At 41.1% G+C, this 27,326-nt stretch overlaps 1 protein-coding gene across 1 annotated transcript in view; it reads right to left on the reverse strand.

The window, feature by feature from the left end:
* Window positions 1-27,326, reverse strand: part of LOC145359772 (dynein axonemal heavy chain 11-like) — a 375,870-nt gene that overhangs the window by 117,282 nt on the left and 231,262 nt on the right. Inside the window, exons 54-60 of the mRNA XM_080214554.1 lie at window positions 25,771-25,913; window positions 20,154-20,315; window positions 11,270-11,503; window positions 10,341-10,487; window positions 7,712-7,825; window positions 6,892-7,035; window positions 3,937-4,119 (exon numbers count right to left, since the gene is read on the reverse strand). Of these exons, the coding sequence (XP_080070680.1) occupies window positions 3,937-4,119; window positions 6,892-7,035; window positions 7,712-7,825; window positions 10,341-10,487; window positions 11,270-11,503; window positions 20,154-20,315; window positions 25,771-25,913 (1,127 nt within the window). The remainder of the gene's footprint in view (window positions 1-3,936; window positions 4,120-6,891; window positions 7,036-7,711; window positions 7,826-10,340; window positions 10,488-11,269; window positions 11,504-20,153; window positions 20,316-25,770; window positions 25,914-27,326) is intronic.

The following is a 27,326-nucleotide window of genomic DNA, read 5'->3' on the forward strand; positions in this document are numbered from 1 at the left end:
TAAAAGCATCTACCCTGAATCCTAGTATTGTTTCAGAACTGGGAGATGAGCTGTTTAGCCTTGCTTGCCTGAGATCAAGATTTGCCAAGTCTTCACCAGAGAGCTGCTCTACGGTGACAATGCTGCATTCCACACCAAGAAACACCTTCAGCGACAAAAGGTCAGACCCTTTCATGCCTGTGAAGAGTTTGGTTTGACCATCAGCATCAGGGAGACAAAAGTCATGATTTAGGATGTTGCCACACTGCCATCCATCAGCATCAACAAGATGATTCTGAATGTTGACTGTTCCACATATCTAAGCTCCACAATTACCACTTAATGCTGAAACCAACACACACAAAGCAAACACTGCAGCTGTTATATCCAACTGAGTAAGATAGTGAAACAACAGCAAATTAACTGAGAACACCAGCACATTCCTATACAGACCTGATTAACACATGCGCGGCAGGAGAAAAGGCTGAACGGTTTGTACGTTTTCTGGCTCAGACATATCCTCAGCACCTCCTGGCAGGACAAAGGCACCAACTCAGACTTCCTGGATAATGCTAATTCCATCAATGTATACTCTTGCCAAACCCAATGACGTCTGCACTGCCTTGGCCACGTTCTTCAGATGGATGACAGCTGTAAAGTTGATGACCTTCTGTACTGTGGATTGGCTACTGGTTCCCAACCTCCTGGGTGTCCATACCTCCACTACAACAACACCTACACACGAGATATTGATACTGAACCTGGAAAAAGTCGCTGATGACCATAATTTCTGGAGGCACATTGGAAGAAACAAACGAAAGCTCAGCTGGTCGAGATCAGGGCCAGAGAATTGAGCATCATCTCAGCCCTCTGCCTCCCTCTGCAGTAAATGTGGCAGTGACCGATCTGTTAATAATGGGGCTCCTGACTGCACAACCGTGGTCTTACGAGATGGAAGACAATTTCTTGCAACCTGTTCTCATAATTTAACTCTCTAAGCTCTAGTATAATCCTTTGCACTTTCCTGAGGATCAATGCCCTAAACACAGTACACCAGATGGGGTCTGACCTAACCTCTGTACAATTGAAGCATCATTTCCCTATTTTTGTATTCCAATTCTCTTGAAATAAATGCCAAAATCTTATTCACTATTTTGATAGCCTTTTGTACTTGTGCAATAGCTTTTTGTGTCCTGTGCACATGAACAGCCAAATGCCTTTGCTCTTCCCAACTCCCAGTGTCTCACAACGAAAACAAAATTAAATTTCTCTTTCTCCAATTCAAGGCACATAACATTTCCCCACTTTAATCTATCTGTCATAGTGTTAGCCATTCAATTAATCTGTCTTTATACTTTTTAAAGTTCTCACTCCCAACTACACAACCTATCATCCTTAGCATCTCCAAACTTGGCTTTACAATTCAAACCACTTACACATATAATGAAGAGCTTAGGTGCTAGTGCAGACACTAGTCACAGTCCACTGATAAGCGAATGTTCTCTTTAATGTTCCCCAGCCCTTTCACCCAACCTCCCTTGACACCTTCCAATGAATTACCAATCTATGTCACCAGATTACCTTCAAATAATTTTCACTGGAAAACTTTGTTAGCTGCCTTCTGAGAGTTCACAATGGCAACATTTAGATGTTCTCCTTCCAACCATTTGCTAGTGATTTCAAAAATAATCAACTAGATTAGTCAAATTTGACACAGCCTTCACAACTCCATACTGACTTTCTCTGATCAAGTGATACCTGCCAAGTGACTAAGGTAGATTTAATTAACCTGCCCACAACTGATGAATCAGCAATTACCTGTTTTTTTTTCCGTTCTTCAGAATAACAAAGTGACATTTTAAAATTTCCAATCCAAATGCACAACTTTTGAAGAGCTTTGCAATCTTAGAAAACCATTGAAACCATAGAAAATTTACAGCTCAGAAACAGGCCTTTTGGCCCTTCTTGTCTGTGCCAAACCATTTTTTGTCTAGTCCCACTGACCTGCACTTGGACCATATCCCTCCACACCCCTCTCATCCATGTACCTGTCCAAGTTTTTCTTAAATGTTAAAAGTGACCCCGCATTAACCACTTTATCTGGCAGCTCATTCCACAGTCCCACCACTCTCTGCGTGAAGCCCCCCCTAATATTCCCTTTAAACTTTTCTCCTTTCACCCTTAACCCATGCCCTCTGGTTTTTTTCTCCCCTAGCCTCAGTGGAAAAAGCCTGCTTGCATTCACTCTTATCTATACCCATCAAAATCTTATACACCTCTATCAAATCTCCCTTCATTCTTCTACGCTCCAGGGAATAAAGTCCTAAACTATTCAATCTTTCTCTATAACTCAGCTTCTGAAGTCCCGGCAACATCCTCGTGAACCTTCTCTGCACTCTTTCAACCTTATTTACATCTTTCCTGTAACTAGGTGACCAAAACTGTACACAATATTCTAAATTCAGCCTCACCAATGCCTTATATAACCTTACCATAACACTCCAACTTTTATACTCGATACTCCAATTTATAAAGGCCAATGTACCAGACGCACTCTTTATGACCCTATCCACCTGTGACGTCACTTTTAGAGAATTCTGTACCTGTATTCCCAGATCTGTCTGTTCAACTGCACTCTTCAGAGTCCTACCATTTACCCTGTACATTCTACTTTGGTTTGTCCTTCCAAAGTGCAATACCTCACATTTGTCTGCATTAAATTCCATTTGCCATTTTTCAGCCCATTTTTCTAGTTGATGCAAATCCCTCTGCAAGCTTTGAAAACTTTCCTCACTGTCCACCACACTTCCAATCTTTGTATCATCAGCAAATTTGCTGATCCAATTCACCACATTATCATCCAGATCATTGATATAGATGACAAACAACAATGGACCCAACACTGATCCGTGCAGCACACCACTAGTCACAGGCCTCCACTCAGAGAAGCAATCCTCCACAACCACTCTCTGGCTTCTTCCATTGAGCCAGTGTCTAATTCAATTTACTACCTCCCCATGTATACCTAGCGACTGAACCTTCCTAACTAACCTCCCATGAGGGACCTTATCAAAGGCCTTGCTAAAATCCAGGTAGACAACATCCACCGCCTTTCCTTCATCCACTTTCCTGGTAACCTCCTTGAAAAACTCTAATAGATTGGTCAAACATGACCTACCACGCACAAAGCCATGTTGACTCTCCCTAATAAGTCCCTGTCTATCCAAATATTTGTAGATCCTATCCCCTATCACACCTTCCAATAACTTGCCCACCACTGACGTCAAACTTACTGGCCTATAGTTTCCTGGATTTCTTTTGGAACCTTTTTTAAACAACGGAACAACATGAGTCACCCTCCAATCATCCGGCACCTCCCCTGTGCATACTGACATTTTAAATATGTCTACCAGGGCCCTTGCAAGTTCACTACTAGCCTCCCTCAAGGTCAATATTATCAATAACAAATCTGAAATTTGTTAGTGATAGTCCAAAGATATGCGCGATAGGTGATTGACCATGCTAAATTGCCCTTAGTGGCCCAACACATGTAGGTTTGAGGGATTAGCGGGGTATGTGTGGGGTTGCGGGGTTAGGGTATGGGGTGGGATTGTTGTCGTTGCAAACTCGATGGGCTCCTTCTGCACCGTACAGATTCAAAGATTCCATGAATTGACTCACTTGACATAGTGAATTTTGTAGCTTACTATTGGGACAATATAATTAAGTTTATGCAGAACTGCTTTCCCAACAGCCACAGACTGTCTAAATTATTTAATTAATAGATGGGAGAAAAAACTGAGATATGTGACAGACAGACTCACATATGTTCATAATTACAGAATTTAAACGAAGCTAATAATTATCATTATTTTATGCATGAATATTCTTCTGCCAATGAAATATTTGCTTTACAGTATTCAAACAGCAGTACTGTCGCTAAAACACATCTCTCACCTCATAGAATCTGATGATGTTAATAACCCAAGCACAGAGGCCTGAAGCTGCAAATGACTTTGTGCGAACCAGGTCAGGGTTGAAATCTGGGTCCTGTAGGTATTGTTCTTTTACTACTTTCAATGAATTTTCAGGAATATGTTCTTTATTGTAATTTATTAACATTTGGAGGAAGTCATCAACCTGATGGATACAACACAAAACACAATAGTCAGCAGTGCACTGAAAACAAAATCTCACAAACTTGGAATTGTCTAACCAACTCCTTTTAAAACCAAACCATAATTATGCGGAACCTTGAGGGGACATGGTGACACAATGGTTAGCACCGCTGCCTCACAGTGCCAGGGACCCGGGTTTGATTCTCGGCTTGAGTCACTGTCTGCGTAGAGTTTGCAAATTCTCCCTGTATCTGCGTGGGTTTCCTCCAGGTGCTCAGGTTTCCTCCCACATTCAAAGATGTGCAGGTTAGGTGAATGCTAAATTCTTCCTTAGTGTATCTGAACAGGCGCCAGAGTGTAGTGGCTAAAGGATTTTCACAGTAAATTTGTACACTGTGAATGTAAGCCTACTTGTGATTAATAAATAAACTTTAACTTTATTGAGCAATAAATATTGACCACTGGCAAGAACGTCCATGCCTTCCATAAAATAGTGCCATGGAATCTTTTATGTTCGCTTGAGAGGTAAGCCCGACCTTGTAATGTCTCATCTGATGGGCGGCACCTCCAACAATATGACGCCTCTGAACAGAATGGGTTGTTTGGTCATGATTTACATTTTTTCATTCAGAATTTGCTTAAAAACAACCTAATCTGTGAGAAAGGCTTTCCGTGATGGTGAAATATATAGTTGCAGAGTAGCGTTGAATCAGGCAGACACGAAAGTCCTTAATCATAAGGTGAGTTGCTGTTCCTCAAACTCCCACTGAATTTCAGAGTGCGGGAACCAAGGGGAGAAGTCAGAATGGGAGTGGGAGAATTAAAATCGTAAATGACACAAAGTTCCAAAATATGGACTGAATGGAAATGTGCTGCAAAACAACCCAGTCTGTGTTTGGTCTTCCCACTGTCGAGGAGACTGCATCATGAGCAGTAAGTACACTACCCTGTGGTTCAATACACCACCTTTGTGCCCTCGGCAAATTTCATTGTGGTGCTTCCTTTGTCCAAGTATAAATGACGGACATGTACAGCAAGAACAAATGAACACTAGCATTGACCTCGGGACACTAACCACATCTAAAGTTTCAATCTCAACAAGACCAAATGTTTTAAACCATTTGGGCAGTATTTTCATCCCAAGATAAAAGCCCGAGTGCTAGCGATTTCTTGCTATCAGCTGTCATGTAGGCATGTTCCTGTATTTATTCTTGGCCTGTTTGCAGGCTCACAGAATTCAGCTCACAGTTGACATCTGGACCCTGGAACTAAAATTCAGCCCTTTGTTTCCTGCCTGTTAGACAACTTCCTCACCGTGCTGCCTCATTTATTTTAATCTCACTCACCTTAACTTTTCCAATAACATGCTGCCAGAGTCATATACAACTATTGCATACCGGCTATCACTCTGCATTCCAACCCTCTTGCAATAAAGGTCAATATTCCATTGCCTTGTAAATGATTTTCTTTTGTATCTGTCCAGTAGTTGTTTTGATTAATTTCTGTATTTGAATTCCTAAATTTCACTATTTCTCCACTGTTCTTAGCTTTCCATCTATCTTCCTCAGGTGCAAAATGAAAGACTTTGTACTCCCGCATCAAACTCCACCTGTCACTTTATTACCTACTCACAAAATTCATCATTGTCTCTGTGCAACTTTCTGCTCCCATGTTCACTGTTTTCCGTGCAGCTAACTTACTTCTATCAGCAAACTTGGAGTTCACCAATTATTCATTTAAGTCAGTTATAAACATACTGACAAACTAAGGCCCCAGTATAAACCACTGGGGAACATTCTGCCAAATGGAGAAGTATATTTCCATTATCCTTACTCTTTTATTTCCTACGTCCAAACAAGGTCTCTCTCCAGATCAAAAAATTGCCTGCAATTCCATGAGCTTCTATTTTCCCCCACCAGTCTTGTATAGAAACTTGTGGAATGCCTTCTGGAAGTCCATAAACAAAATATCCATACAGACTCCCATCTACTATGTTAATGATTTCAAAAAATTCAACTAAAAATAAGTAAAGTTTATTAATTACAATTAGGATTACATTAATACTGCAATGAGGTTACTGTGAAAATCCCCTAGTTGCCATACTCTGGCGTCTGTTCGGATATACTGAGAGAGAATTTAGCATGACCAATGCAGCTAACCAGCATGTTTTTCAGACTGTGGGAAGAAACTGGACATCCAGAGCAAACCCACGCAGTCACGGGGAGAATGTGCAGACTCCGCAGTCAGTCAATGACCCAAGCCGGGAATCGAACTCAGATCCCTGGTGCTGTGATAACCACTGTGCCACCGTGCTGCCTAATCTACCTAACTAGATTAGTTAGGTATGATGAGCTCTTTACAAAGCTTTCTCTGATCAGTTCATCTTTCTCCAAGAGCTCAGTCACTCTATATCTAGCAATAATTTCCTGGTTTTATCTCTCACAAATTTCCAAAATAATGCATGACATTAGCATTTTCATAACTCAAGGGCACAATTCCTAAAGCGACACAGTTTGGAAAGATTATGAATGAAACATTTACAAATTACACATGCTTATTTTAATATCCTGATGTGGAAGCCACCGGATATTTTAGTTTTTTAAATTGTGCATCTCCTTATTTTCTCCTTTAACTATTTTAACTTATATCAGACGCATTTAAGTTTGTTTTTTCATTTTTCCTCACATCTCTGCTACTTTATCCTTTTCTTCTACTGTGTCGACTTTGTTAAACCTTTTTAAGTCCAATATTAGTGCTAGCAAGGAACAATTTGTAAATTGTAAAATGATTTCACCTTTCCCATGAAGACCTTGGAAGCCTTCCAACTTCTGTCTTTAGGTATTTTGCCTTTGGGAGCCAACAGCACCATAACTGCTGCAGTAACATTTGTGACTGCCACAGGAGGATTGGGGAAGGTTTTCAACTCTGTTAAATTCATCTAGAACAGAAATAGCAGAAAATGTTATATTTTTATAACAGATTTGTTCTCAGGATGTGGTAAAGTGGAAAGGGCACATTTGTTGCTCATCCCTAATTGCCCTGGTGAAATGGTACTTGACCCTGGTCTTGAACTTGTGCAGTTTGGTGATAAGGCATCCACACTGGTGATATAGGGAATTAGATAGGGCATTCCATGAATCTGATCTCTCAGTGATGGAGCAACAACAATGCGGTTAGGATTCTCTGCTGCAGTGAATAGGGTTTTGGCTGAGTGCCAAATTCTCCATTCCCACTGGCAGCGGGGTGACAACGAACGAGATTGGAGACTCCTGTCCCAAATGTTATGTCCTAGTCAGGATGATGTGTGACCTAGAGAACTGTTGCTCTTAATCTTCTTGGTGACGTAGACTGAATCCACTTTTAACTGAATCTTCCAACAACAAATTAAAGGGAAGTCCAGTGGAACAAGGTCCTAAATTTTGGTCCACCTATCCCAAGTGCAATGCCAAAGGACCCTTATGCTCAAAGCCCTGGAATTACATGCACAAACACTGTAATAATGACAGACAGGAAAAGGAAAAGAACGTTTGGATCTGTGAGCGAGTCACATCCTCAAATTGAAACAATACAATTTACCATTTCAATGCTGCTGAGGCGTGATGATGTAACCTTACCTTATTTAGGGTATTTAGAGCAGCAGTAGCTGCCACCAGTGCCGGTTCTGCTTTGATGAGGTTATCTTCACATTCTTTCTGTTTCAAAGCTACTTCAGCCTGTATCGCTGCTACCTGCAAACAGGAATGTTATCATATATTTGATGATTATTTCATAGTCTTGCCTTCTTCTATTTGAGTATACTTTAGAATTTGTTGAGACTTGAGAATGGATTTCTCTCCATTATATCTCACATTTCTGTTTATACCAGGACCAGCCATCAGAGTAAATTAGAAGGTAGAATGGGTATTAGGGCCCATGACTACATTTCTGTTTCAAAACAGATTTTCCTTGGCATCTGTGGGGACCAGGACATTTTTAGCCAGTGTGTTGTTGCTTCACTTTATCCAAATGGCAGCAGTTGGGCAGGGTGAGAATGCAGTAGTTTACTTCATGGTGAATCTCTGTAATGCTTCAGAAGGTTTCACCTTCCTTACAAAGCAATAGCTAAGAGTACCAGTTCAAAAGGGATCTTCAGCTAACTATAACCTGTGGCCACTATCAAACCCCGAGCATATCACTGACAACAAATTTAAGTTTAGATTTAAATTTATTTATTCGTGTCACAAGGAGGCTTACTTAACACTGCAATAAAGTTACTGTGAAAATTCCCTAGTCGCAACACTCCAGCGCCTGTTTGGGTATGCTGAGGGAGAATTTAGCATGGCCAATTCACCTAACCAGCAAGTCTTTCAGACTGTGGAAGCACACACAGACAGGGGATAGAAGCTGGGTATCGAACCAGGGTCCCTGGCATTGTGAGGCAGTAGTGCTCACCACTGTGCCACCCTTTTGACCACCTACTTATTGTTTAAGGTCACCACTGCTGCTACTGGTGCCTACGGTTATGATCCTTGCATTTTGATCTGTAGCATGAGATTTTGTGGTGATTGATTAACGATTTGTAGCAGCCACTTTTGTATTTGAGGTGCTACTTCCTTGTGCTTGGTTATCAGTTACCCTTTAGGAAAAGAGCAGAGTATGAGAAGGCATTCTGTGTGGTACCATATGAAATATAATCCAGATTTCAGAAGGTAATACTTAATGGGTGCTAGGCAGTACCCATTGCCTTGGCCTCCTTCTGGTCCTACCTGGGCTGCTTTCCCCAGAGCCGAAAAACCTCCTCCTTTGCAAGATAACATCCAATAACATATCAGTTGAACATTATAGCTGGAATTCTGAGGCCGTTCTCGCCCACCACTGCCACCAGTAAGAACAGATAATTTGGGGCTCAGGCAAATCTCCTTTCATTGCAGCGTGACTAGAGAATCCCTGCTGTGGGTAAGGTTGGAGAATTCTGGCCTGTAGTTTTGTGATTGTTCACCTTGAAGTAGTATTGGCCTAAATATTGCATTAAACAATCTGATTAAAGATATCAGATGACCACCCTGACCCTTTCAGTTGAACCAGCAGCCCTGGATTTTAATCTCAGCCTTGGGATACACTGTCTATGGAAGACACAACCACTAGTCTTTGCTTTGGCTTCACTCTCATCTATCTAAATAAAGCATAGACATCCAGAGTCCCTGGCCGAAATGAATTGTAGCCTCATCCATGCATGTAACTTGAGGGCTTATATCAATAAGACTGGACTGCCATTTTCATGCATTTTAGAATGGTGATCATTCAATGCTGCACATGCCTAGTGGCACAGATTGAAAACATCAGCCTACAGATAGAATTGTAAAGCAGCAGATTATTAACCAATGCTTTTCTTAATTTACTCTTTCTCCCCGCCACACCCTGAACCCTCACTTAAAGTGGATCATCCGAAATTATCCATTTAACCGCTAATAAAACAAATTTCATCCCATTGGACATTATTCATAAAGGGGGCAGCAATAATAGAGATAGAAACTGGAAAAATGGCCGAAATAGATGAAATTAGTGCAGATATGGAAAGACAACTATCAGCCAAGCCTAGCTAAGAGCAAAGTACACATGATGATGATAACAATCAACTTTTTTTTTTCCACTGTTGAGCCTGTGAGAATAGGGAAAAGGATTTGTTATTTTAGTTGTAATGACCTTACTATGTCCTTTTGCCAATATTTTATTCTAAGCAGCCGGGAAAGACTTTAGGCGAGATTCTCCGTCTGTTCACACCAGCAGGACTCTCTGGTCCTGCTACAGTGAATGCATATTTGGCTGAGTGCCAAATTCTCCATCCTTGCTGGCAGTGCTGGTGAGGCATGAACGCTGGAGAATTCCTGCCATAATCTTATGCTATGTTGTCATAACTATCAAGTCAAAAACAATAACATAAGGCAGTAAACTCTACTGCCCAGAGCAAAGACATGGGGTGGGATTATGCCCTCTGAGACTGGGTAAGGATGGAAGATTTCCTTCCCCAGCAGACATTAGTGAATGAGATGGGTTTGTATGACAACCCAGATTTTTTTTATTGAAATCAAATTCCATCAGCTATCGCCGTGGGATTCAAATTCAGATCCCAAGAGCATGACCTTGGGTTTCTGGATTACTAGTCCAGTGAATATACCAGTTATGCCAGCACAAGCTAACTTCAGAATTTCAGGGCCAGTAATGTTAGGACAGAGGAGACAATTGAAGAAGAAAATAAATACAGACCCTTTGCTCCTCAGCATCCACAATTGCCTTCTCATGGCTCACTTTCTCTGTCTGGTATCCTATTTTAGTTATTAGAGCTTCAGCATCCTGATTTCGGAACTTCAATTCGACCTCTTGAACTGCAAGCTTGCTTTTCAGATCTTCTACCTAACCAAGAGGACAACCATGTCAAATAAATATCTGCTCAACATATATGCATCTTGCTTTCAAGAAGTGGAATGTTTTATTCAAAATTACAGTCTGAGCATTCAGATATATGGGTAGCAAATAACAGAAATTATACATTTCAAAAAGTAATTCCCTGCATGCAAAGACTAAGATGTTTCTGAGAGACGTGATGAAATGCTATACAGGAGTCGTTTGGGATTCATAAGTACTTATTAGTTTCCAATTAGCTGTTTGCCTGCCTCTTCACTTACTTTTGAATTTAATCTACTCAGTTCTGATTTACAGCTGTTCTATTTAAATCAACCAACAAACTGGTACGGAAACAAAACTGTAGATAAATGTGCAACACCAAAAAGTATACAAGTAAAAATAGTAGACTCTAAACAGATTAGAATCTTATTTGCAGTTCTCTGATTTGCTACTGAGCTGTGTGCAGATGCCTGGCACATGGGGTTGTGTGTGTGATGGATTCCAGTTCTTTGGTGTAAAATTTATGTCAAGCTTATCAATTCAGCCCAATTTGTACGTGATTGCCCTACTATTAAATTTGTGCGGTGTTTTTTAAATCAAGGCTCTGAATCAAACTGCTGTAGCTTGTATTACGTTGAGAAAACCATAACTTGCCTAATAATATGCTGTACAATTTTTTGAGTCTCCCTGCACCTCATGAGATATCTGTCCTCATTACAATTAACTTCAGGTTCATCCTTTTACTGAGTTAGCAATATAAAATTAAAAATAACACAGCAAGATACATTTACCTGTGATGCTGTCGTCTTTAGTTTTTGGATACCATTTAGAAGGCGATCCATCTTCTCCGTTAATTCCTTCTGTTTTTTCTGCAGCAAATTTTTGTAGAGCGTGATCTGTTCAAGGAAGCTCTTGGGAGTTGTGTAATTGTATCTCTTATCATTCTGGCGATAATTTTTACTCATTTCATTCACACTGGTGTGAATGTAAGCCATGAATAGACTGATGGAATCTTGCAAAATTGGCTTCGAAATAGTGAAGAAGAGAGGATATTTTATCCAATAGTAAATAAAATCGTGCATTGTTCTCAGTTATATGTAATTTAACTACTTGACATTGGACATTTAATCAATAATCACTTCATTTATCACTGAAAAGCACTAACAGATATTCACAAAGACTAAGAGGTATCTTGAACTGTTTAAACCTTATGAAATTGCAATATGGAGACGGGAAGACATTGTGATCTAAAGCAATGTATGCCTTTAATACATCTTTAAATGGCACCATCTTGTTATTTGGAGGATATTTGAAAATAACTGAATAATATTGTAACTTTTATATTAATCACATTAACCGTTTCAAAGAACAGTCAATTTTCATTGCTGGCAACCCAAAGATGTGCAAGTTAGGTTGATTGGCCTTGCTAAATTGACCCGAGTGTCAGGGGATTAGTATGGTAAATATGTGGGGTTATGGGAACAGAGCATGGGTGAAATTGTGGCCAGTGCAGACTTGGCGGGCCAAATGGCCTTCTTCTGCACTGTAGGGATCCTATTATCCTAAATATCAGGTAGGCATTAGGTTTTGTGATCGGGAGGCATGTGTAAAGTAATTAATGAGAGGCTTAAACCATTTTATGGTTTGGTCTCATTTTGAGAGGTATGCTGCTGCCTGGGGGAGAGGGAAATCTAGAGGCTCCTTTATGGAGCCAAGTTGGAAGGACATTTTCTGCAGGAGAGAGACCTATGTTCCTATGACCCAGAACGGGTGAGCTGAGTCACTGGTTTGCTGCAGCATCTGTGTTTCCATTTCTGTACTGATCACCAATAACCTTTCAATGGGTTAAGCTGTTTTATTCTATGAGGTGAGGAAAACTCAGTACATAGTTCACTCTGGGGTAGCCCAAAATTCCACTGGGGTAAATCATAGAACCTGGACTTTCATATATTAGTAGGTTCTTATCTGTTTAGGATGGTAACACTCTCCTGTTTGCGAGCACCCATCAAAAGTGGTCACATAAATGGGATAGTCAACACTGCATTGCACTTCTTATTGCCACGTCACCCCATTCCTGCCTGCTGGAGAGGATGAAAATGGCCAGAGAATCTTTCGTATAATGACCTATTCAATAATTAAACTTCTAGTTTAATAATAATCAACTATTAATTAGGATTATTCTTGAAGACTGAAGTAAGTTTTACAAATACTGCATATAGATAATGATTCCGATCACTTCTCTTTTTATTCATTCATGGATGTGAATGTTCTATTTATTGCCCATCCTGAACTACTCTTAAAAAGGTAATGACAAGTTGCCTTCTTGAACAGTTACAGTGAATGTTGTAAGTACATCCACAGTAGTTCCAAGGTTGTGACCTCGCAAGAATGAAGGAACTACAAGGTATTTCCAAGTCAGGATGCTACATGCTTTGGTGGAGGAATTGCAGGTTCTGGTGTTCCTTTGAGTGTCCTTCACTTCTAGGTAGAAGAGGTCACAGGTTTGAAAGGTGCTATTAAATGAGCCTTGATGAATTGCTACAGTGCATCTTGCAGATGTTTCACACTGCACTGTGTGTCAGTGGTAGAGGTAGTGAATGCTTAAGATACCGGATGGGATGCCAATCAAGTGGACTACCTTGTCTAGGATGGTATTGAGTCACACATTTCCAAGCATGCGGAAAATATTCCACTGAATTCCTGACTTGTGCCTAGTAGGTAGTGGAATAGTTTTGGGGGAGAGAGAGTGTGTGTGTGTGTGTGTGTGTGTGTGAGTGTGTGAGTGAGAGGGAGGGGGGAGGGGACAAGTGGTGGGGCAGCAGGCAACAGGTGAGCTACTTGTCAGAAAATTCCCAGTTTCTGATATGCGCTTGTAACCATAAACCCAGATCTTCTGAACTGTGTATGGTAAGTGATAGTTGGGGGTTCAAGGGGATAGCCAGCCAATGTAGGTGATTGGGGTCAGTTGCATAATTACCCTGACAGTAGGCTCAGTTTTATCCCAACATTTCCAGGTAAGTCAGTCATCCAAAGCCTAACTCAGATTTGGAAGACGTTATTGGAGAGTCGCAGGAGCAGGGAATTGCCTATGGATGTTTGGGCAATTCCCATCAAGTCTTTATGTTGCTTGATTAGTCAATGGGACAAGTCTCCTAATTTTGGCACCAATTCCTGAGATTTTAGTGAGAAGGGCTTTTTAAGGTTGTTTGGGCTGGTCGTGGGTCTATCATGTGCAGTGGCTGCCTCAACACCAAGTGATCTGTCCAACTTTTATTCTTAGACTTTTTTGTAACGGTTTAGTATATGAGTGTGGCTCGCTGGGCAAAGAGACCGCCACATTGTTGTGGGTTTGGAATCATATACAGGTTAGAGCAGGTAAAGACTACAGGAGAAATTTTACAGCCTCATCAATGTGGAGGCACGGAGAGTAAAATGCAATGAGCCATTCAAAACGTCATTGACTTTCGTGGGACAGAGGATCCCACTGATGGGAAGGGTTGTAAAATTCCACCATACAGCTTTTCATCTATAAAGTACATTTGTGAAGCAAGTGTTTTTCCCCATTACATTCCAGTAATTTCATGATCTCTATTATTGATGCTAGTTTTCATTCTAAATTTATTTAACTAAATTAAATACCCCTGCTGCCATGGTGGGATTTGAATTCAGGTTCCACATCAGTAGTCCAGGTCTCTGGATTACTAGTTAAAGAAGAATGTGCCTACATTTTCTTTTAACGCCTGAGTCACCTACAGATTTTTTTTAAACCACATTGTCCTCTTGATGTCCTTTGTTTGGCTTTATTTTATATCACATCACATCTAATGGTTGATCTAATGAATCTTGTACACATGTAGCTAGTTTAATTAATCAACAGATGCCCAAAAATCAATTAATATGAATTAAATGAGGTACACAAACACTAAGCAAGGCCATACATAATTCACCATTACACTGTCATTAGATGCTTAGCATCTTTAGATAGAAGTCAGGCATAATTGATTTTAGATATGGACGGATAAATTATTGAAGTGCAGATAATTGTACCAAATTAAAGCTTTGTTTAAAATTTTAACCCTCCATCTAGTGCTTCTTAAAACTTTCCATTGGTTGTGCTTTTCCTCAGTTGGGATGAAAGTTTTAATTTTTAACCTACACAGGAAAATGTTGTTGTGAGAAATCCCAGTGCAGAGTGTCGCACAATGAGACTTCACATCTGAAATTTGGGAGCCACTTACATGATTCCCAACAGTTGTTAAAAACAAAACCCAGTCTCTACTGTACCCCATTATTCTTTATACTCTATATTTTAATGTGTAAACCACCATAGCAAAATTTCACTGTATAAATAATGCCTATTTTTCATTCATGGGATCTGGGCATTTGTTGGCAATTACAACATTTGTTACCCAACCCTCGCTGTCCTTGAGAAAGTGTGGTAACTGTATGGAAATCGCTTGGACAGAGGTGCAGCTAGTTCTGGGGTACAGGTTGTCATTAGCACTGCCAGGATTTTGTCAGAGCTCAGAACCTTTGTTGTATCCACGTGGAGTGAATTGAACTGGCTGCTGTGATGAAGAAGCCTTCAGGAGAAGGCCAAGATGGATTACCCATTTGGTGCTTCTGGCTGAACATGGTTACAAATGCTTCAGTCTTGTCCTTTGCTCTCATCTGCTGGGCTCTGCCATCATTCAGGTTGAGAGATTTATGGAGCTGCTCCCTTCATTGTTAAATAGTCCATCACTGTTCATGACTGGATGCGATAGGACTGCAGAACTTTGACCTGACCTTTTGGTTGTGGGATTGCTTAAGCTGTGTCTATAGCAAGCTGCTTCCATGGCTTAGAATGCATGTGGTCCTGCATTATGGTTTCCCCAGGTTAGCACCTCATTTTTCAGTGTCCGTGTGCTGCTCCTGGCATGCACTCCTACACTCCTCATAGAACCATGGCCAATCCTGGGGCTTGTGGGAATGGTGGGATTAAGGGCATACCAGGCCTTCAGGTTGCAGATTGTAGTTGAATACAGTTCTGCTGCTGCTAATTGCCCACAGCACTTCATAGACGCTCAGGTTTGAGATGCTAGATCTGTTCTGAATCTATCCCATTCAGCACAGTGGTAATGCCACACAAGATGATGAAAAATGTCCTCACTGTTGCCTTCACCTCCATAACGACTGTGCCATGATGACTCATACCAATGTTTTCATGGATAAATGCATCTACAACAGGTAGGTTGTTGGGGACAAAATCAAGTCAGTTTTTCACACTTTTCACAGTCTAGGTAAGTGAGCCTTAGATCTTGGCCAGCTTGTTCAGTAATGGTACTACCATACCACTCTCAGTGTTTGACACTGTAGGCCCTCACCTCAAGCACATTTTTGCCCTTGATATGATCAGCACATTTTCCAAATGGTGTTCAACATGGTGGAGCTCTGATTCATCATTTTAGGGATGAAATTACGTCTTAATTACCCTCCCCACCCCCCGACCCCCAAACCATGTTTGACTTGATGACATGAAACTTTATGGGTTCCAGGGTCAACATTAAGGTCACCCTGGGGCTACCCCCTCCAGACTGTATACCAATGTGCCATCACTTCCAGTAGGTCTGTCCAGCTGATCGAGCAGAGCATACCTTGGGTCGGTGACCGAGTAGTCTAGCACACTAACTGAGAGGTATGATTCTGTAAGTGTGAGTGTATCAGGCTGATGGTTAACTAGTCACTGGATGGCTCTACCACAGCTGGCACAAGTCTCTATGTTGAGTGATGAGAACTTTGCAGGGTTGACCGGGCTGTGTATGCCTTTGCCAATTTCTTGGTGATATTTGTGAGGGTAAACAAATATTTAACATATTTAGAGTAAGGGATACCTATCTGATTAAGGAGAAGTGTAATATTTACCTGTCAAGCTCTGTAAAGATGGCTGTGTATACCAATTCAACATATTAATTCAGTTTTTGTTGGGGAGTAGCACATCCAGTTCAAAATGCTTGTGCCAGAAAACAATTTGCTAAACCTGTATCTTCAGGGCACCAAAACTGTTTTGAGAAGACACTTCTCAAGGAGTAAAATGGCAATGGCCATTAACTTAACAAAACAGCACAGCATGGAGGACACAGTCAGTCAGAGAGCAGCTGGTAGTAATTCACAGTGCTTTCAGATAACGATAATCGCTCCAGAACAGAACTCTTTGATGACTACTCTATCCTTCATTCACAATTTGTCCCGTCTGTTCAGATAAGCTCAGTGGTGACAGCACTTCCTGACTTTAACAGCTGTGGCTTCTCAAAGGGTCATTGTGTGACTACTAATTATTGTAATTTCATTAGCATAAATTATTTGTCCTGCCAATGATTGATCGCTATGATTTTTTTCAACACCATCCTCTTTGCATTTTGTCTGCGAGCACAGTGCAGTGATGCATGCAACTGATGCCCTTGTTTTATGTCAAAAGAAGCGTCAATCGTTCTTTTTTGGGATTTGAAAGATAAAATTATCGTCCTAAAGTGCTTAAATTTTACTTGAGGCAAATTTTGTTTTTGATGCCAGGAGAGTTCTCAGCCCATAGCTTTAATAACCAGTGATGATTTTCAAAGTAAAACTGTCGGCAAAATAAGACCAAATTTAACACATTGTGAAAATGAATTAGACAGATATTGTGTAAACATTAAAAACCCAGGAAGAAATAAGATCTTGGCAACTTCCTTCATTTGTATAAACTTTTTTTTTAGTCCACTTAAACTGACTTGTGAAGTTTTGGATGATTACTAATGAGATATTGCGTGAACCAAATTAACTAAAATGTTGAAGTTGTGAATATAATTCCAATTGCGAGATAAAAACACATTCTGCTTCTCCTACGACTAATTCAGAATCTAAGTTAAAATTTCACACAGAGCAGGAGATAAAAGAAATCTTTAAATTGTCTTCCTGGCTGAACAATTTTAAATACTCTTTCTGGGGATTTCACAAAAAAAAGGCAGACATTAACGGTAATGGAATTATCACGTTGTAATACAATCAGTAGTTACCACAATACAGAACGTGAGCTTCTGACTGCTATATGATCATTTCAGGCCTATAATTAAGTTCTTCAGACTTCAAACGGAGCTTGAAAACATTAAAAAGTAGTAAATGTGCATTTAGTACGATTCTGTGCTTTTGTTTAGTTAACGGCATGAAGTCCTTAAGGCTATTTTTCATAACAATGATATTTGATAGCTTCTAAATTCTGACACAGGCATGATGGGCCTAACGGCCTCCTCCTGCGCTGTAACAATTGTGATTCTGTGAAACTCAATCTTACTATGCTGCTTCGCAATGTAAAACTGGCACCCGAGAGGCCAGTACAGTGAATGGTATGCATGCATTCATTCTGTACAAGACGTGTGCCAATTGCTATACTGGATGAGGGCGAAAAACTGCAGCAGGCGGCGGTGCAGAGGGACCTCGGGGTCCTTGTGCATGAGTCGCAAAAACCCAGCTTGCAGGTGCAGCAGGTGGTCAGGAAGGCGAATGGGATGCTGGCCTTCATAGCGAGGGGGATTGAATATAAAAGTAGGGAGGTCTTGCTGCAGCTGTATAGGGCATTGGTGAGGCCGCAGCTGGAGTACTGTGTGCAGTTTTGGGCGCCGCACCTGCGCAAAGATATTTTGGCCTTGGAGGGAGTGCAGAGGAGGTTTACTAGACTGATACCGGAGTTGAGGGGGTTGAGCTGTGAGGAGAGGCTGAATAAACTAGGCTTGTACTCGTTAGAGTTTAGAAGAATGAGGGGAGATCTCATTGAGACGTATAAGATGATGAATGGGATGGATAGGATAGAGGTGGAGAGACTCTTCCCGCTCAAAAAAGACAGTAGGACTAGGGGGCACAGCCTCAAGATAAAAGGGGGGCGGTTTAGAACGGAGTTGAGGAGGAACTTCTTCACTCAAAGGGTGGTGAATCTCTGGAATTCTCTGCCCGTTGAAGTGGTGGAGGCTGCCTCGCTAAATATTTTTAAGACGCGGGTTGATGGGTTTTTGATAAGAGAGGGGATTAAGGGTTATGGGGAGAGGGCGGGAAAGTGGAACTGAGCAGCGACAGATCAGCCATGATCTTATTGAATGGCGGGGCAGGCTCGAAGGGCTGGATGGCCTACTCCTGCTCCTATTTCTTATGTTCTTATGTTCTTGATAGGTGCTTAGGAAACACACCTAAAATTTGAATTATGTCCATTGCATATGAAAATTGATGACCCAACACCTGATCCAGGCCATTTTGTGAGATTCAATTGTGATTTTGCAGTGCATATGCCGGCCATACTGTAGTCAGTTCTGTCAGGCAATCAGCAGGCAAACACATCGTTCTGAAAAAGATCGCTGGAGTCTGCCACCCAAAGATTGTGTGTTAATCAGTGTTATTATGAAGCCAAATGCCTCCCTGCTTCACCTCCACCCAAGGTCCTCAACTGGCATCTGAATCAGCTTGCCTTGTTCTTCCTTCCCCAACCCCTGGGCTACATATGAGGCCAGGAACCAAAAGAACAATCTACCCTGTTGTAGCCACTGGTTTCATTAAGGTCAATTTGAATGCAATTCAATTTTCATCCAATGTATATTTTTAAGAGAAATTCCTGTACTGATCTCTTGAAAATATAGATATGTGAAGTAGAGCCTTTAAAAAGGACGGTAAATGCAAAATCAATACAATTGACTCCTTGACTTGATAAAAACCTTCGATAAAGCCCAGGGCTAACTGACCTATGTAACTGAAGCAGTTTTTTTTGCTCTTTCTGATGTCAAAATAACATCATTACTGATTTCTAGCCAATATTCAGCTAATAGTTAAAGTTCTATTAATTGTGCTTTATTAATAATTGCAACAAATAATATTTTAAATCACTTGATGCCCGTGCTAACATTGGGTTGAACTTTTTGGTCCTTCCTACCGTTGGGATCTTCTGGCTCTGCCCATGGTGACCCAGTATAGCAGGTGATCAATATAGGAGGAGGAGGCAAATTAAATCTGGTACTTTAGAACTTCATGTCAATTACAATGGAATCCCTCCAGTTTGGACTCTAAAGGACAAGCTAGCATGGCCGATCCATCTAATCCTTGGGAGCAAATTGGAACACCCACACAGACATGAGGAGAACTCTACATGGGCAGTCACCCAAGGCTGAACTCAAAACTGGGTCAATGGCGCTATGAGGCAGTAGCGGTAACCACAATGCCACAATGCCAACCACCCATCCAACATCAATTTTTTAAATTGACATTAATATTGAAATTATGATATATCTTTTCTAAAACTATAAATAAATTTGCTAAATGATTATGGGCATTATAGTTAATAAAACTGTAATATTATGAAACTAATGGTTCAGTAAATGCATAGAAGTATGCTGGTTTTAATATTTGCAGGATGTTGCACCTCAAATTGCTGACTGAAAATTATTTCTCAAAGATGTGCATAATGTACATCATAGTCCTGTGATTAACCACAATAATGAGATTTTGGAAGTATTTCTCATCGAACGTAACATTTCAACTTTGTCAGATCAATTAGCACAAATAATCTGATCTTTAAATGATCATTGTCAAATTAAAACAATGTGATTAAGAGTGCCTTTTAAGTCTCAAACGTTGATGCATTTCTACACGAGCTTTGACTGACACTGATAAGATACGCACCTTAATCCCCTCAATCTCCTCAATGAATCTCCTGCTGACAGACACTAGGGCCTCCTGCGGCCACTCATGAAACCAGTCAATAGCTGTGCAGTTAACTATGGCTGGGAACTTCCGGGCTCTCACACGCAAGGTTGAACCAACTGGGGAGAAACAGAGAACAACCTGCAGGGGACAAGATTAAAAGCATAATCATATAATAGCCTTGATCAAAGAAAGGACTCTGGGTGAATTATGATCCTTCGAGAAGATTATTAGAATTCCAATAAATTTGGCTAGGAAGCCACTTACCTACATAAGAGTTGGGTCAAATTTATGTTAGTAGAAGGCTGTTTCGCTCTGAATGGACTAAAAAGCACCCTAATGAGTTATCCAAGGCACAAAATGTGTATCCTTAAGGAAGGTGTAACAACATTTTAAGTTAATTGAATTTCTCCAAAGCCTTGTATGCTCATGAATTCTGAATTTTTTTTAGAAAAAGGTTCATTTCAGTTACATCGAAAAAGTTGCCTAGGGATCCACAGGTTATGATCCCATTTACGTTGGGATTGATCCTATTAATGATTCTCTGACACTGGACCATTGGAGTGTGTGGAGTCAGTAAGGGCGCAACACATTTCAATAATAGTGGTGTGTTCCGGTGTTATTAGGTTCACATCTTGGGAACTTTACCCCCGCACCCCCTGCAATATGTCTGAAAGTCTGACATCGTGTGCCTGTTCTAGGCGCAATTCCTGGGTGAGTTCCAGCACTATTAGTAGAGTGGTGAGTACACCTTTTCTTATTGGGTATACTGAGTTCTGAAGATGCCCCAAACATCCGTGAAGAAGAGGTCATGGAATTGTCAATGTTCTTGCCTCTATCACACTAGCCTTGCAAGGGACAGAAGGTCCATCCTACGTTCCACTGGAACTCTCAGCATAAGCCAAGCCCAACATATCTATCCAGCCTTTCAGCTGGAGTTAGTGTGTGTCCACATGTGTGTCCTGGAAGGGTGAGTCCTAGTATCCTCTGAGAAACTAAATGCTTTTAATGGCATGTGGATAAAGGAATGGTGAAGAATAAAGCTCTAAAGTTTGAACTATAAATTCTTACTCTTCATTAAAAGATAAAATTGAAGTAGAAAATTACATGTTTAAGTTGTAAAGACTTGGGTAAATAATAAATAAATATTTTATACAACTTGGTGACTGTTGCAGAAGAAGCAATTTTTCTTTAACTAAGATGAAATATTGAGCACGCGGTGAGTGTGTCATACAGAATTTGTAGAATTTGTCATACAGAAGGTTGTAGTGCAGTGGGAGTCCATGGAAACAAGGCTACTTTGCAACAAGAGCAATGATATTAAGAGCACAGCTCTGGACTATATTATTTTCACAAGGATAGTCACTTTTATTATTATACTAATGAATGTCCTCCATCTTTGTATATAAGGAGCCAAGAACAAGTGCAATATTCACTTCAAACAACATTAACTAGCAGGGAGGTAACTGGATCAAGGATAAGAGGAGGGAATGGAGTTAGATAGAAGGTAATTGAGTCATGGATTCCCTACGGTGCAGAAGACGACCATTCGGCCCATTGAATCTTCACTGGCTGTCTGACAGAGCATCTCACCCAGGCCCTATTCCCGTAACCCCATGTTTTTACTCCTTTAATCTCCCTAAATTACATCTTGAGCCACTAAAGGACAATTTATCATGGCTGATCCACCTAACCTACACATCTTTGGACTGTAGGAGGAAGCCAGGGCACCTGGAGGAAACCCACTCAGACATGGGGAGAAGTGCAAACTCCACACAGACAGTCACTCAAGGCCAGAATTGAAGCTGGATCCCTGACACTGTGAGACAGCAGTGCTAACCATTGTGCCATCCCATTGGAGGTGGTGGAAGGAAGTTGAAGGGAGGGAAGGACGGAGGGGAAGATGGGCAGAAATAGGGAAGAAGAGTTGGAGAACAGGCAGGGATAGATGTGAAAGGAGACAGGGAGTGGGAAAAGATTGGGACAGGACAAAGATGAGTACGGGATCTAGGTGAAGTGGGGGTTGAAGGAGATGAGGGCATAGGAGAGAAAGAGATTGGAGGAGGGAGAAGCAGAAGCAGCCTGTCAATGGGTAGGATGGGAATAAGGGGAGAGTTACTTAGTTTAAACACTTTGGTCGGGTGCCTATGCCACCAGGAGTGTATCCCTAGTGGCTGGTTCCAAGAGGTGATGCAGGTTACCTAGTCAAAACCTAACTGGAAAATGCTTGACATTTTCCATGGCTCAAGTCAAGTACTAAATCTGGACCTATAGGAAGACTCAAATTTCACCAAGTGACAGACCAACATGTCTGCTATTATTCCATATCTGTTTATCATGACTTCTCTGACACAGTTCTTTGATTCTTTTGGATTGAAGTTCTTTGTTCCTACAAGAACTCAGTGAGACTGCCAGGGAAGGCTAAAAACAATGGCCCTTGTCTTTTCTGAGGTTAGGTTTCACACCACTGAGATGGAATTATGGAGGCAGCATTTCCACTGTAGACCCAATCAGCAAACCCAACGGAAAATTAGTCCAAAACTGCACCAGCTGTTAGAAGTGTAGCTCTTTCTGCTGCCAACCCGCTTCAGTTTCCATTCAAACTCATTTGTGTACTCAAAAGTAAAATATATCACAAACCGATGCATCCATCAGCAAGTTAAATACCTGTTTAAAAAAAGTGATAAATTTAAGTGTGGTAACTTGGCTCAACTTAATCTTCCAAACTTCCCTAGAGGTGGGGAAAATGTCAGAGTGGAAGCGTAACACCCTTATTCAAGACAGAGTGCAAGGATATCATTCCTCGTAACTACAGGTGGTCAATTTAACATCATAGTTAAGGTTTTGCAAACAATAACCAGGGTGGGGGGAGAAATAGTCAAAGGCCACAAAAAGAGGCTTGAATTTACTGAGGAGAACAAACAGGCATTTGTAAAAGGTAGTTGTGTTTGACTAATCTAAGTGAAATTATTGATGTGGTAACAGAGAAGGTTGCTGAAGGGAATTCAATGATGTTGCCTTTACAGTTTTACAGAAAGCATTTAACAAAGTGCCACATAAGGAGCTAGTTCATAAAACTGAGGCTCAGAACTAGGAGGGTCAGTATAAGCTTGGATAAAAAAAAATGGCTTACAGACGGGGAACACTGTGTTATGTTAAATTGTTTTTTCAGAGGAGTGTATAATAATGATATTCCTCAAGATTGGGTGCTTCATACAAATGACTTGGATACTGGAATACAGAGTAAAATTGCAAAATTTGTAAGTGTGGCAGCGAGTTAGAGTGATGCCAACCACCAGGGAACAAGGCAACTGATTGCAATTAACAGAAACTTTAAATGGTAATCATTTCACTTTGGGAATTTGGCCTGTTTTATGAATGGGGCCAACTTCCAACACAATGCTTTTAAAATTTGTGCAAAAGGTTACAAAACTGAAATGTGAATACATTTGTATTTAAAATTCCAAGACCTCCTAACAAATAAGTGGTTTATTTGAGCAGAAAGTTCAAGCCTACTCCACTGCATGCATGTGTTCTTTAAATATCTGCGGGGGGGGAGAGGGAGGGAGAGAGAGAGAAAGAGGAGGTAGGGGGTGAGGGGGCGGGGGGAGGGGGGTGGTGGTGGCTGATACGTTTATCCCATGTTAAATTAAAATCATAGAGATATACAGCAGAGAAACAGGCCCTTTGGCGCAATTCATCTATGCCAACCAGGTTTCCTAAACTAGTCCCATTTGCCTGCATTTGAAAGCACAGGATAAGACAGAAGCTGAGTTGCAGCTCTCAGACAGAGATGGAGTAGGCTTAAGTCAAGAGCAGGGTGAGGGGAGGTGGTTTGGTGGTTGGGGCAGGGGATTGGAGAATAGTGTAGAATAGAGTGGGGGGGGTGTGGTTTTGGAAGTTAGGTTGGAGAGGAGATATCGGGGAAAGTTTGCAGGCAGGGGTAGGGGATTGGGGATGCTGAATGTGTCAGGGGAGCTAGTGAAGGTGAGATGGGATGTTTGTGGGTAGCTTGTTGGGCCTGGGGAAAAACACTTTTACACTTCCTGGCCTATGAGCATTGCTTCAGCCACTTATCTGATGGATACAGCTCTTTTCACCCACTTTCATCTGTTAGAATTGCCGAGACTTGGAAAGCCAGACTGTAGTTAAAAATGGAAATCCTGTCAAATTGGAGGTGGGCTGACTCAACAAGTCTCAATGACAGATCAGCTTCTTGCGAGCACGTTGGTCCCACTCCTCATCTGAGCTCTGTGGAAGGGCTGGGTTTGAGCTGAGTTTTGTGCATATTTCGGTTTTAACTGACCAACCATATCAAACCCACCCTCAGATGGGGCTTTAAACTACCAGCTATGTTTTCAGATGTTGGTCTTCTCTGTGCTCCTTCCACTCCACCCCCACTGGATTTATGGCCGGAGTACACTTCAAGAGGGATTCTGCCACTTTCCCAATATTTTGCACCATTTGTTAATATAATCACTGCATCTGGCTCACATTTCCAACAAAAACAGAAAGCTCTCAAACCAAATTCAAGTAACTAACAGATTTTTTTTTAAATGGATAGAAAGACATTTCAGGAATGTATTTTTCCTGCTTTTAAATTTTACTCTTAATAATGATTTCCACTCACATTAGTTCAAAGAATCATATGATTCTTTATCTCACAAACTGCTTCCAGGATTTTGTTATGGACACTCACAGACCAACGTGAGGACATGTACGAATGCTTGATTCAGACTTGAATCTTTCCTTGATGCAGTGAAGTTACTGGATTCTTTTGGCCTAGATGCTCATAGCACTGCTGAACTCAGGCACACTGAGGAACAAAATCACACGAGAAGAATATGCCACAATCTGTAGTCTTAGCAGGTACATGACACGTGGTGGCTCAATGGTTAGCACTGCTGCCTCACAGCGTCAAGGACCTGGATTTGATTCCCAGGTTGGGTCACTATCTGTGCGGACTTTATACATTCTCCGTGTGTCTGCATGGCTTTCCTCCAGGTGCTCCGGTTTCCTTCCACAGTTCAAACATGTGCAGGTTAGGCGGGTTGGCCATGATAAATTGTCCCTTAGTGACACGGGGACTAGCCAGGGTAAATGCATGGGGTTATGGGGATAGGGCTTGAGTGGGATTGTGGTTGGTGCAGACTTGATGGGTCAAATGGCCTCCTTCTGCACTCTAGGATTCTATAATTCTATGAACAAGTATTAATTTTAACATGCATCAGATTAGATATTTTCACAAAAGGAACAGCACGTCTTAATTTCTCAGATCTGGTAATAAGATTATAACCATTCTACCATGGAAATGTAAAGGAAAATCACAATATCTTGCATTTTCTTTCCAGGTGACATAAGGTGTGATAGACTCACTGCTGTGCTGGGATTCCAACTGATTTGCAAGAAGACAGAACTAGGCAACCAGATTTAAAATCAATTCTCCAATTGAAAGTGACTTAAAAATTAATCTAAAATTTCCCAAACCACCCACATTAGGAATGAGCACATTAAATTTACAGTTTAAAAATTCTCAGTAGTTTCTTTAAAAGGGAAAGGAAAACTTGCTTTTATTTATTTTGTGTAGTGCAAATACCTTGAGCTGCTGTCGGGCTCTGTTCAAGAAGAACTTCCAGCAATTTTCCCTGTTGTCCAATAACCCTAGGCCTCGGACCTCATTGCGTAAACCACCAATGATATTGTCAACTTCTTCATCACTGAATAGTTCTGGAATTTCACCTGGTTAAGACAAAACAGGATTCGGATCCTCACAATCTGACCCAAAGGATGACAATGCAAACAGGAATATTTTTGCTGATTTGTTGGGGGAAATGCAGTGGTTAATGGGACCTTTGAAGCAAATTAAATACTTTCAATACAAAACTTTACTACTTTTCTCAAATATTATTTTCATCACCATTACATTTTTATTTTCTTTCCAAAATACTATTTTCAGTAAAAAGAGTAACCTGTATTCTGTTTAATTCTCAGGTGCTTTCAAAATGACATTTTGAAAATGCCCTCTTGGTCTCTTGATAAATAGCCATTCCATCTCAGAACACAAGAGGTAGTTTCATTGCACTTTGACTATATAATGAGGTCAGTCAAAACGACAACATTCCTCCTCATTCATGCAAATCCACTTTTACTTTACTGCTAAAGCCATTTATTTGCATTTCTGCCAACTACGCTATACTTGATAAAGCATGATCATAGCAATATTTGGCACTGATTAGTGATAACATATGGTACAGTATCATTAAGTATAATCTGTTAATAATTTTGCCAATTCACCTCGCTGATTTGCAACTGGATGCAAACTGTGAGGATGGCAGCACAATGCAGTGCACAACAAGGGAGGAAACCTGTTTCACTGAACTGTGCTGCCAAGTCAGAGTTGGTACAAAATTCCATAACATGAAGTCAGAGTGCATAGAAATACAAACTTAGGTTTTTTATTGTCATTCCTGTTACACATAATTTTCCACCTATTGACTTAGATGGCTAGAAAACCAAGAGCCAGCAGAAATCCCAGCAATAAAGTCCACATTTGTCTCCCTCTGGAGCTGTTTGTTAACCACACATCACAGACTGTTAATCTAACATTTGTGTTGCTTGTTTTCTCCCTCCCCTCAAAGCACACACAGCATTTAAATAGAAGGGTATTTTCCCATTTTTTGACAAGGGCGGAAGTTTCTCATGTTTTGATTAAGTGTGAACTCAGGTGGGAAAAGCAGGGGCGGGAGGAGAACCCGCTGGTGGCACTGCCCACTTTTCCCACCATATTATTTGACACAGTCAAAAGAGAATCAAGGAGGTGGGTTCAATGACATCATGCAGGTGATGTGGGCTCATTCAGAGCATGCCCAGCCAGCTCCTCACAGAAAAAGTGCCCCAATGTCTAAAGGATAATAATGGAATAAAAGAACCCTCTGCCTCTCCTGCCCACCGTGGACAGCCCAGCACCTCCCCTGGGGGCTGTACTGGGACAATGCCTGGGCATGACCCTCTCCCTCCAAAATGGGATTTCCTGTGCGCTCCCAGCAGATTCAGTTTGCCAGTTCCCTGTTTTTAAAAATCTGTTGTAAACAGTGCCAACATGAAATCATGCCACTGGGGATGGGGTGGGTGGTTTGTGAATGGACCTTCCGA

The sequence above is a fragment of the Carcharhinus amblyrhynchos genome, chromosome 2, assembly GCF_965287045.1.
Source record: "Carcharhinus amblyrhynchos chromosome 2, sCarAmb.v2.hapA, whole genome shotgun sequence".
In the NCBI taxonomy this organism is placed as follows: domain Eukaryota; kingdom Metazoa; phylum Chordata; class Chondrichthyes; order Carcharhiniformes; family Carcharhinidae; genus Carcharhinus; species Carcharhinus amblyrhynchos.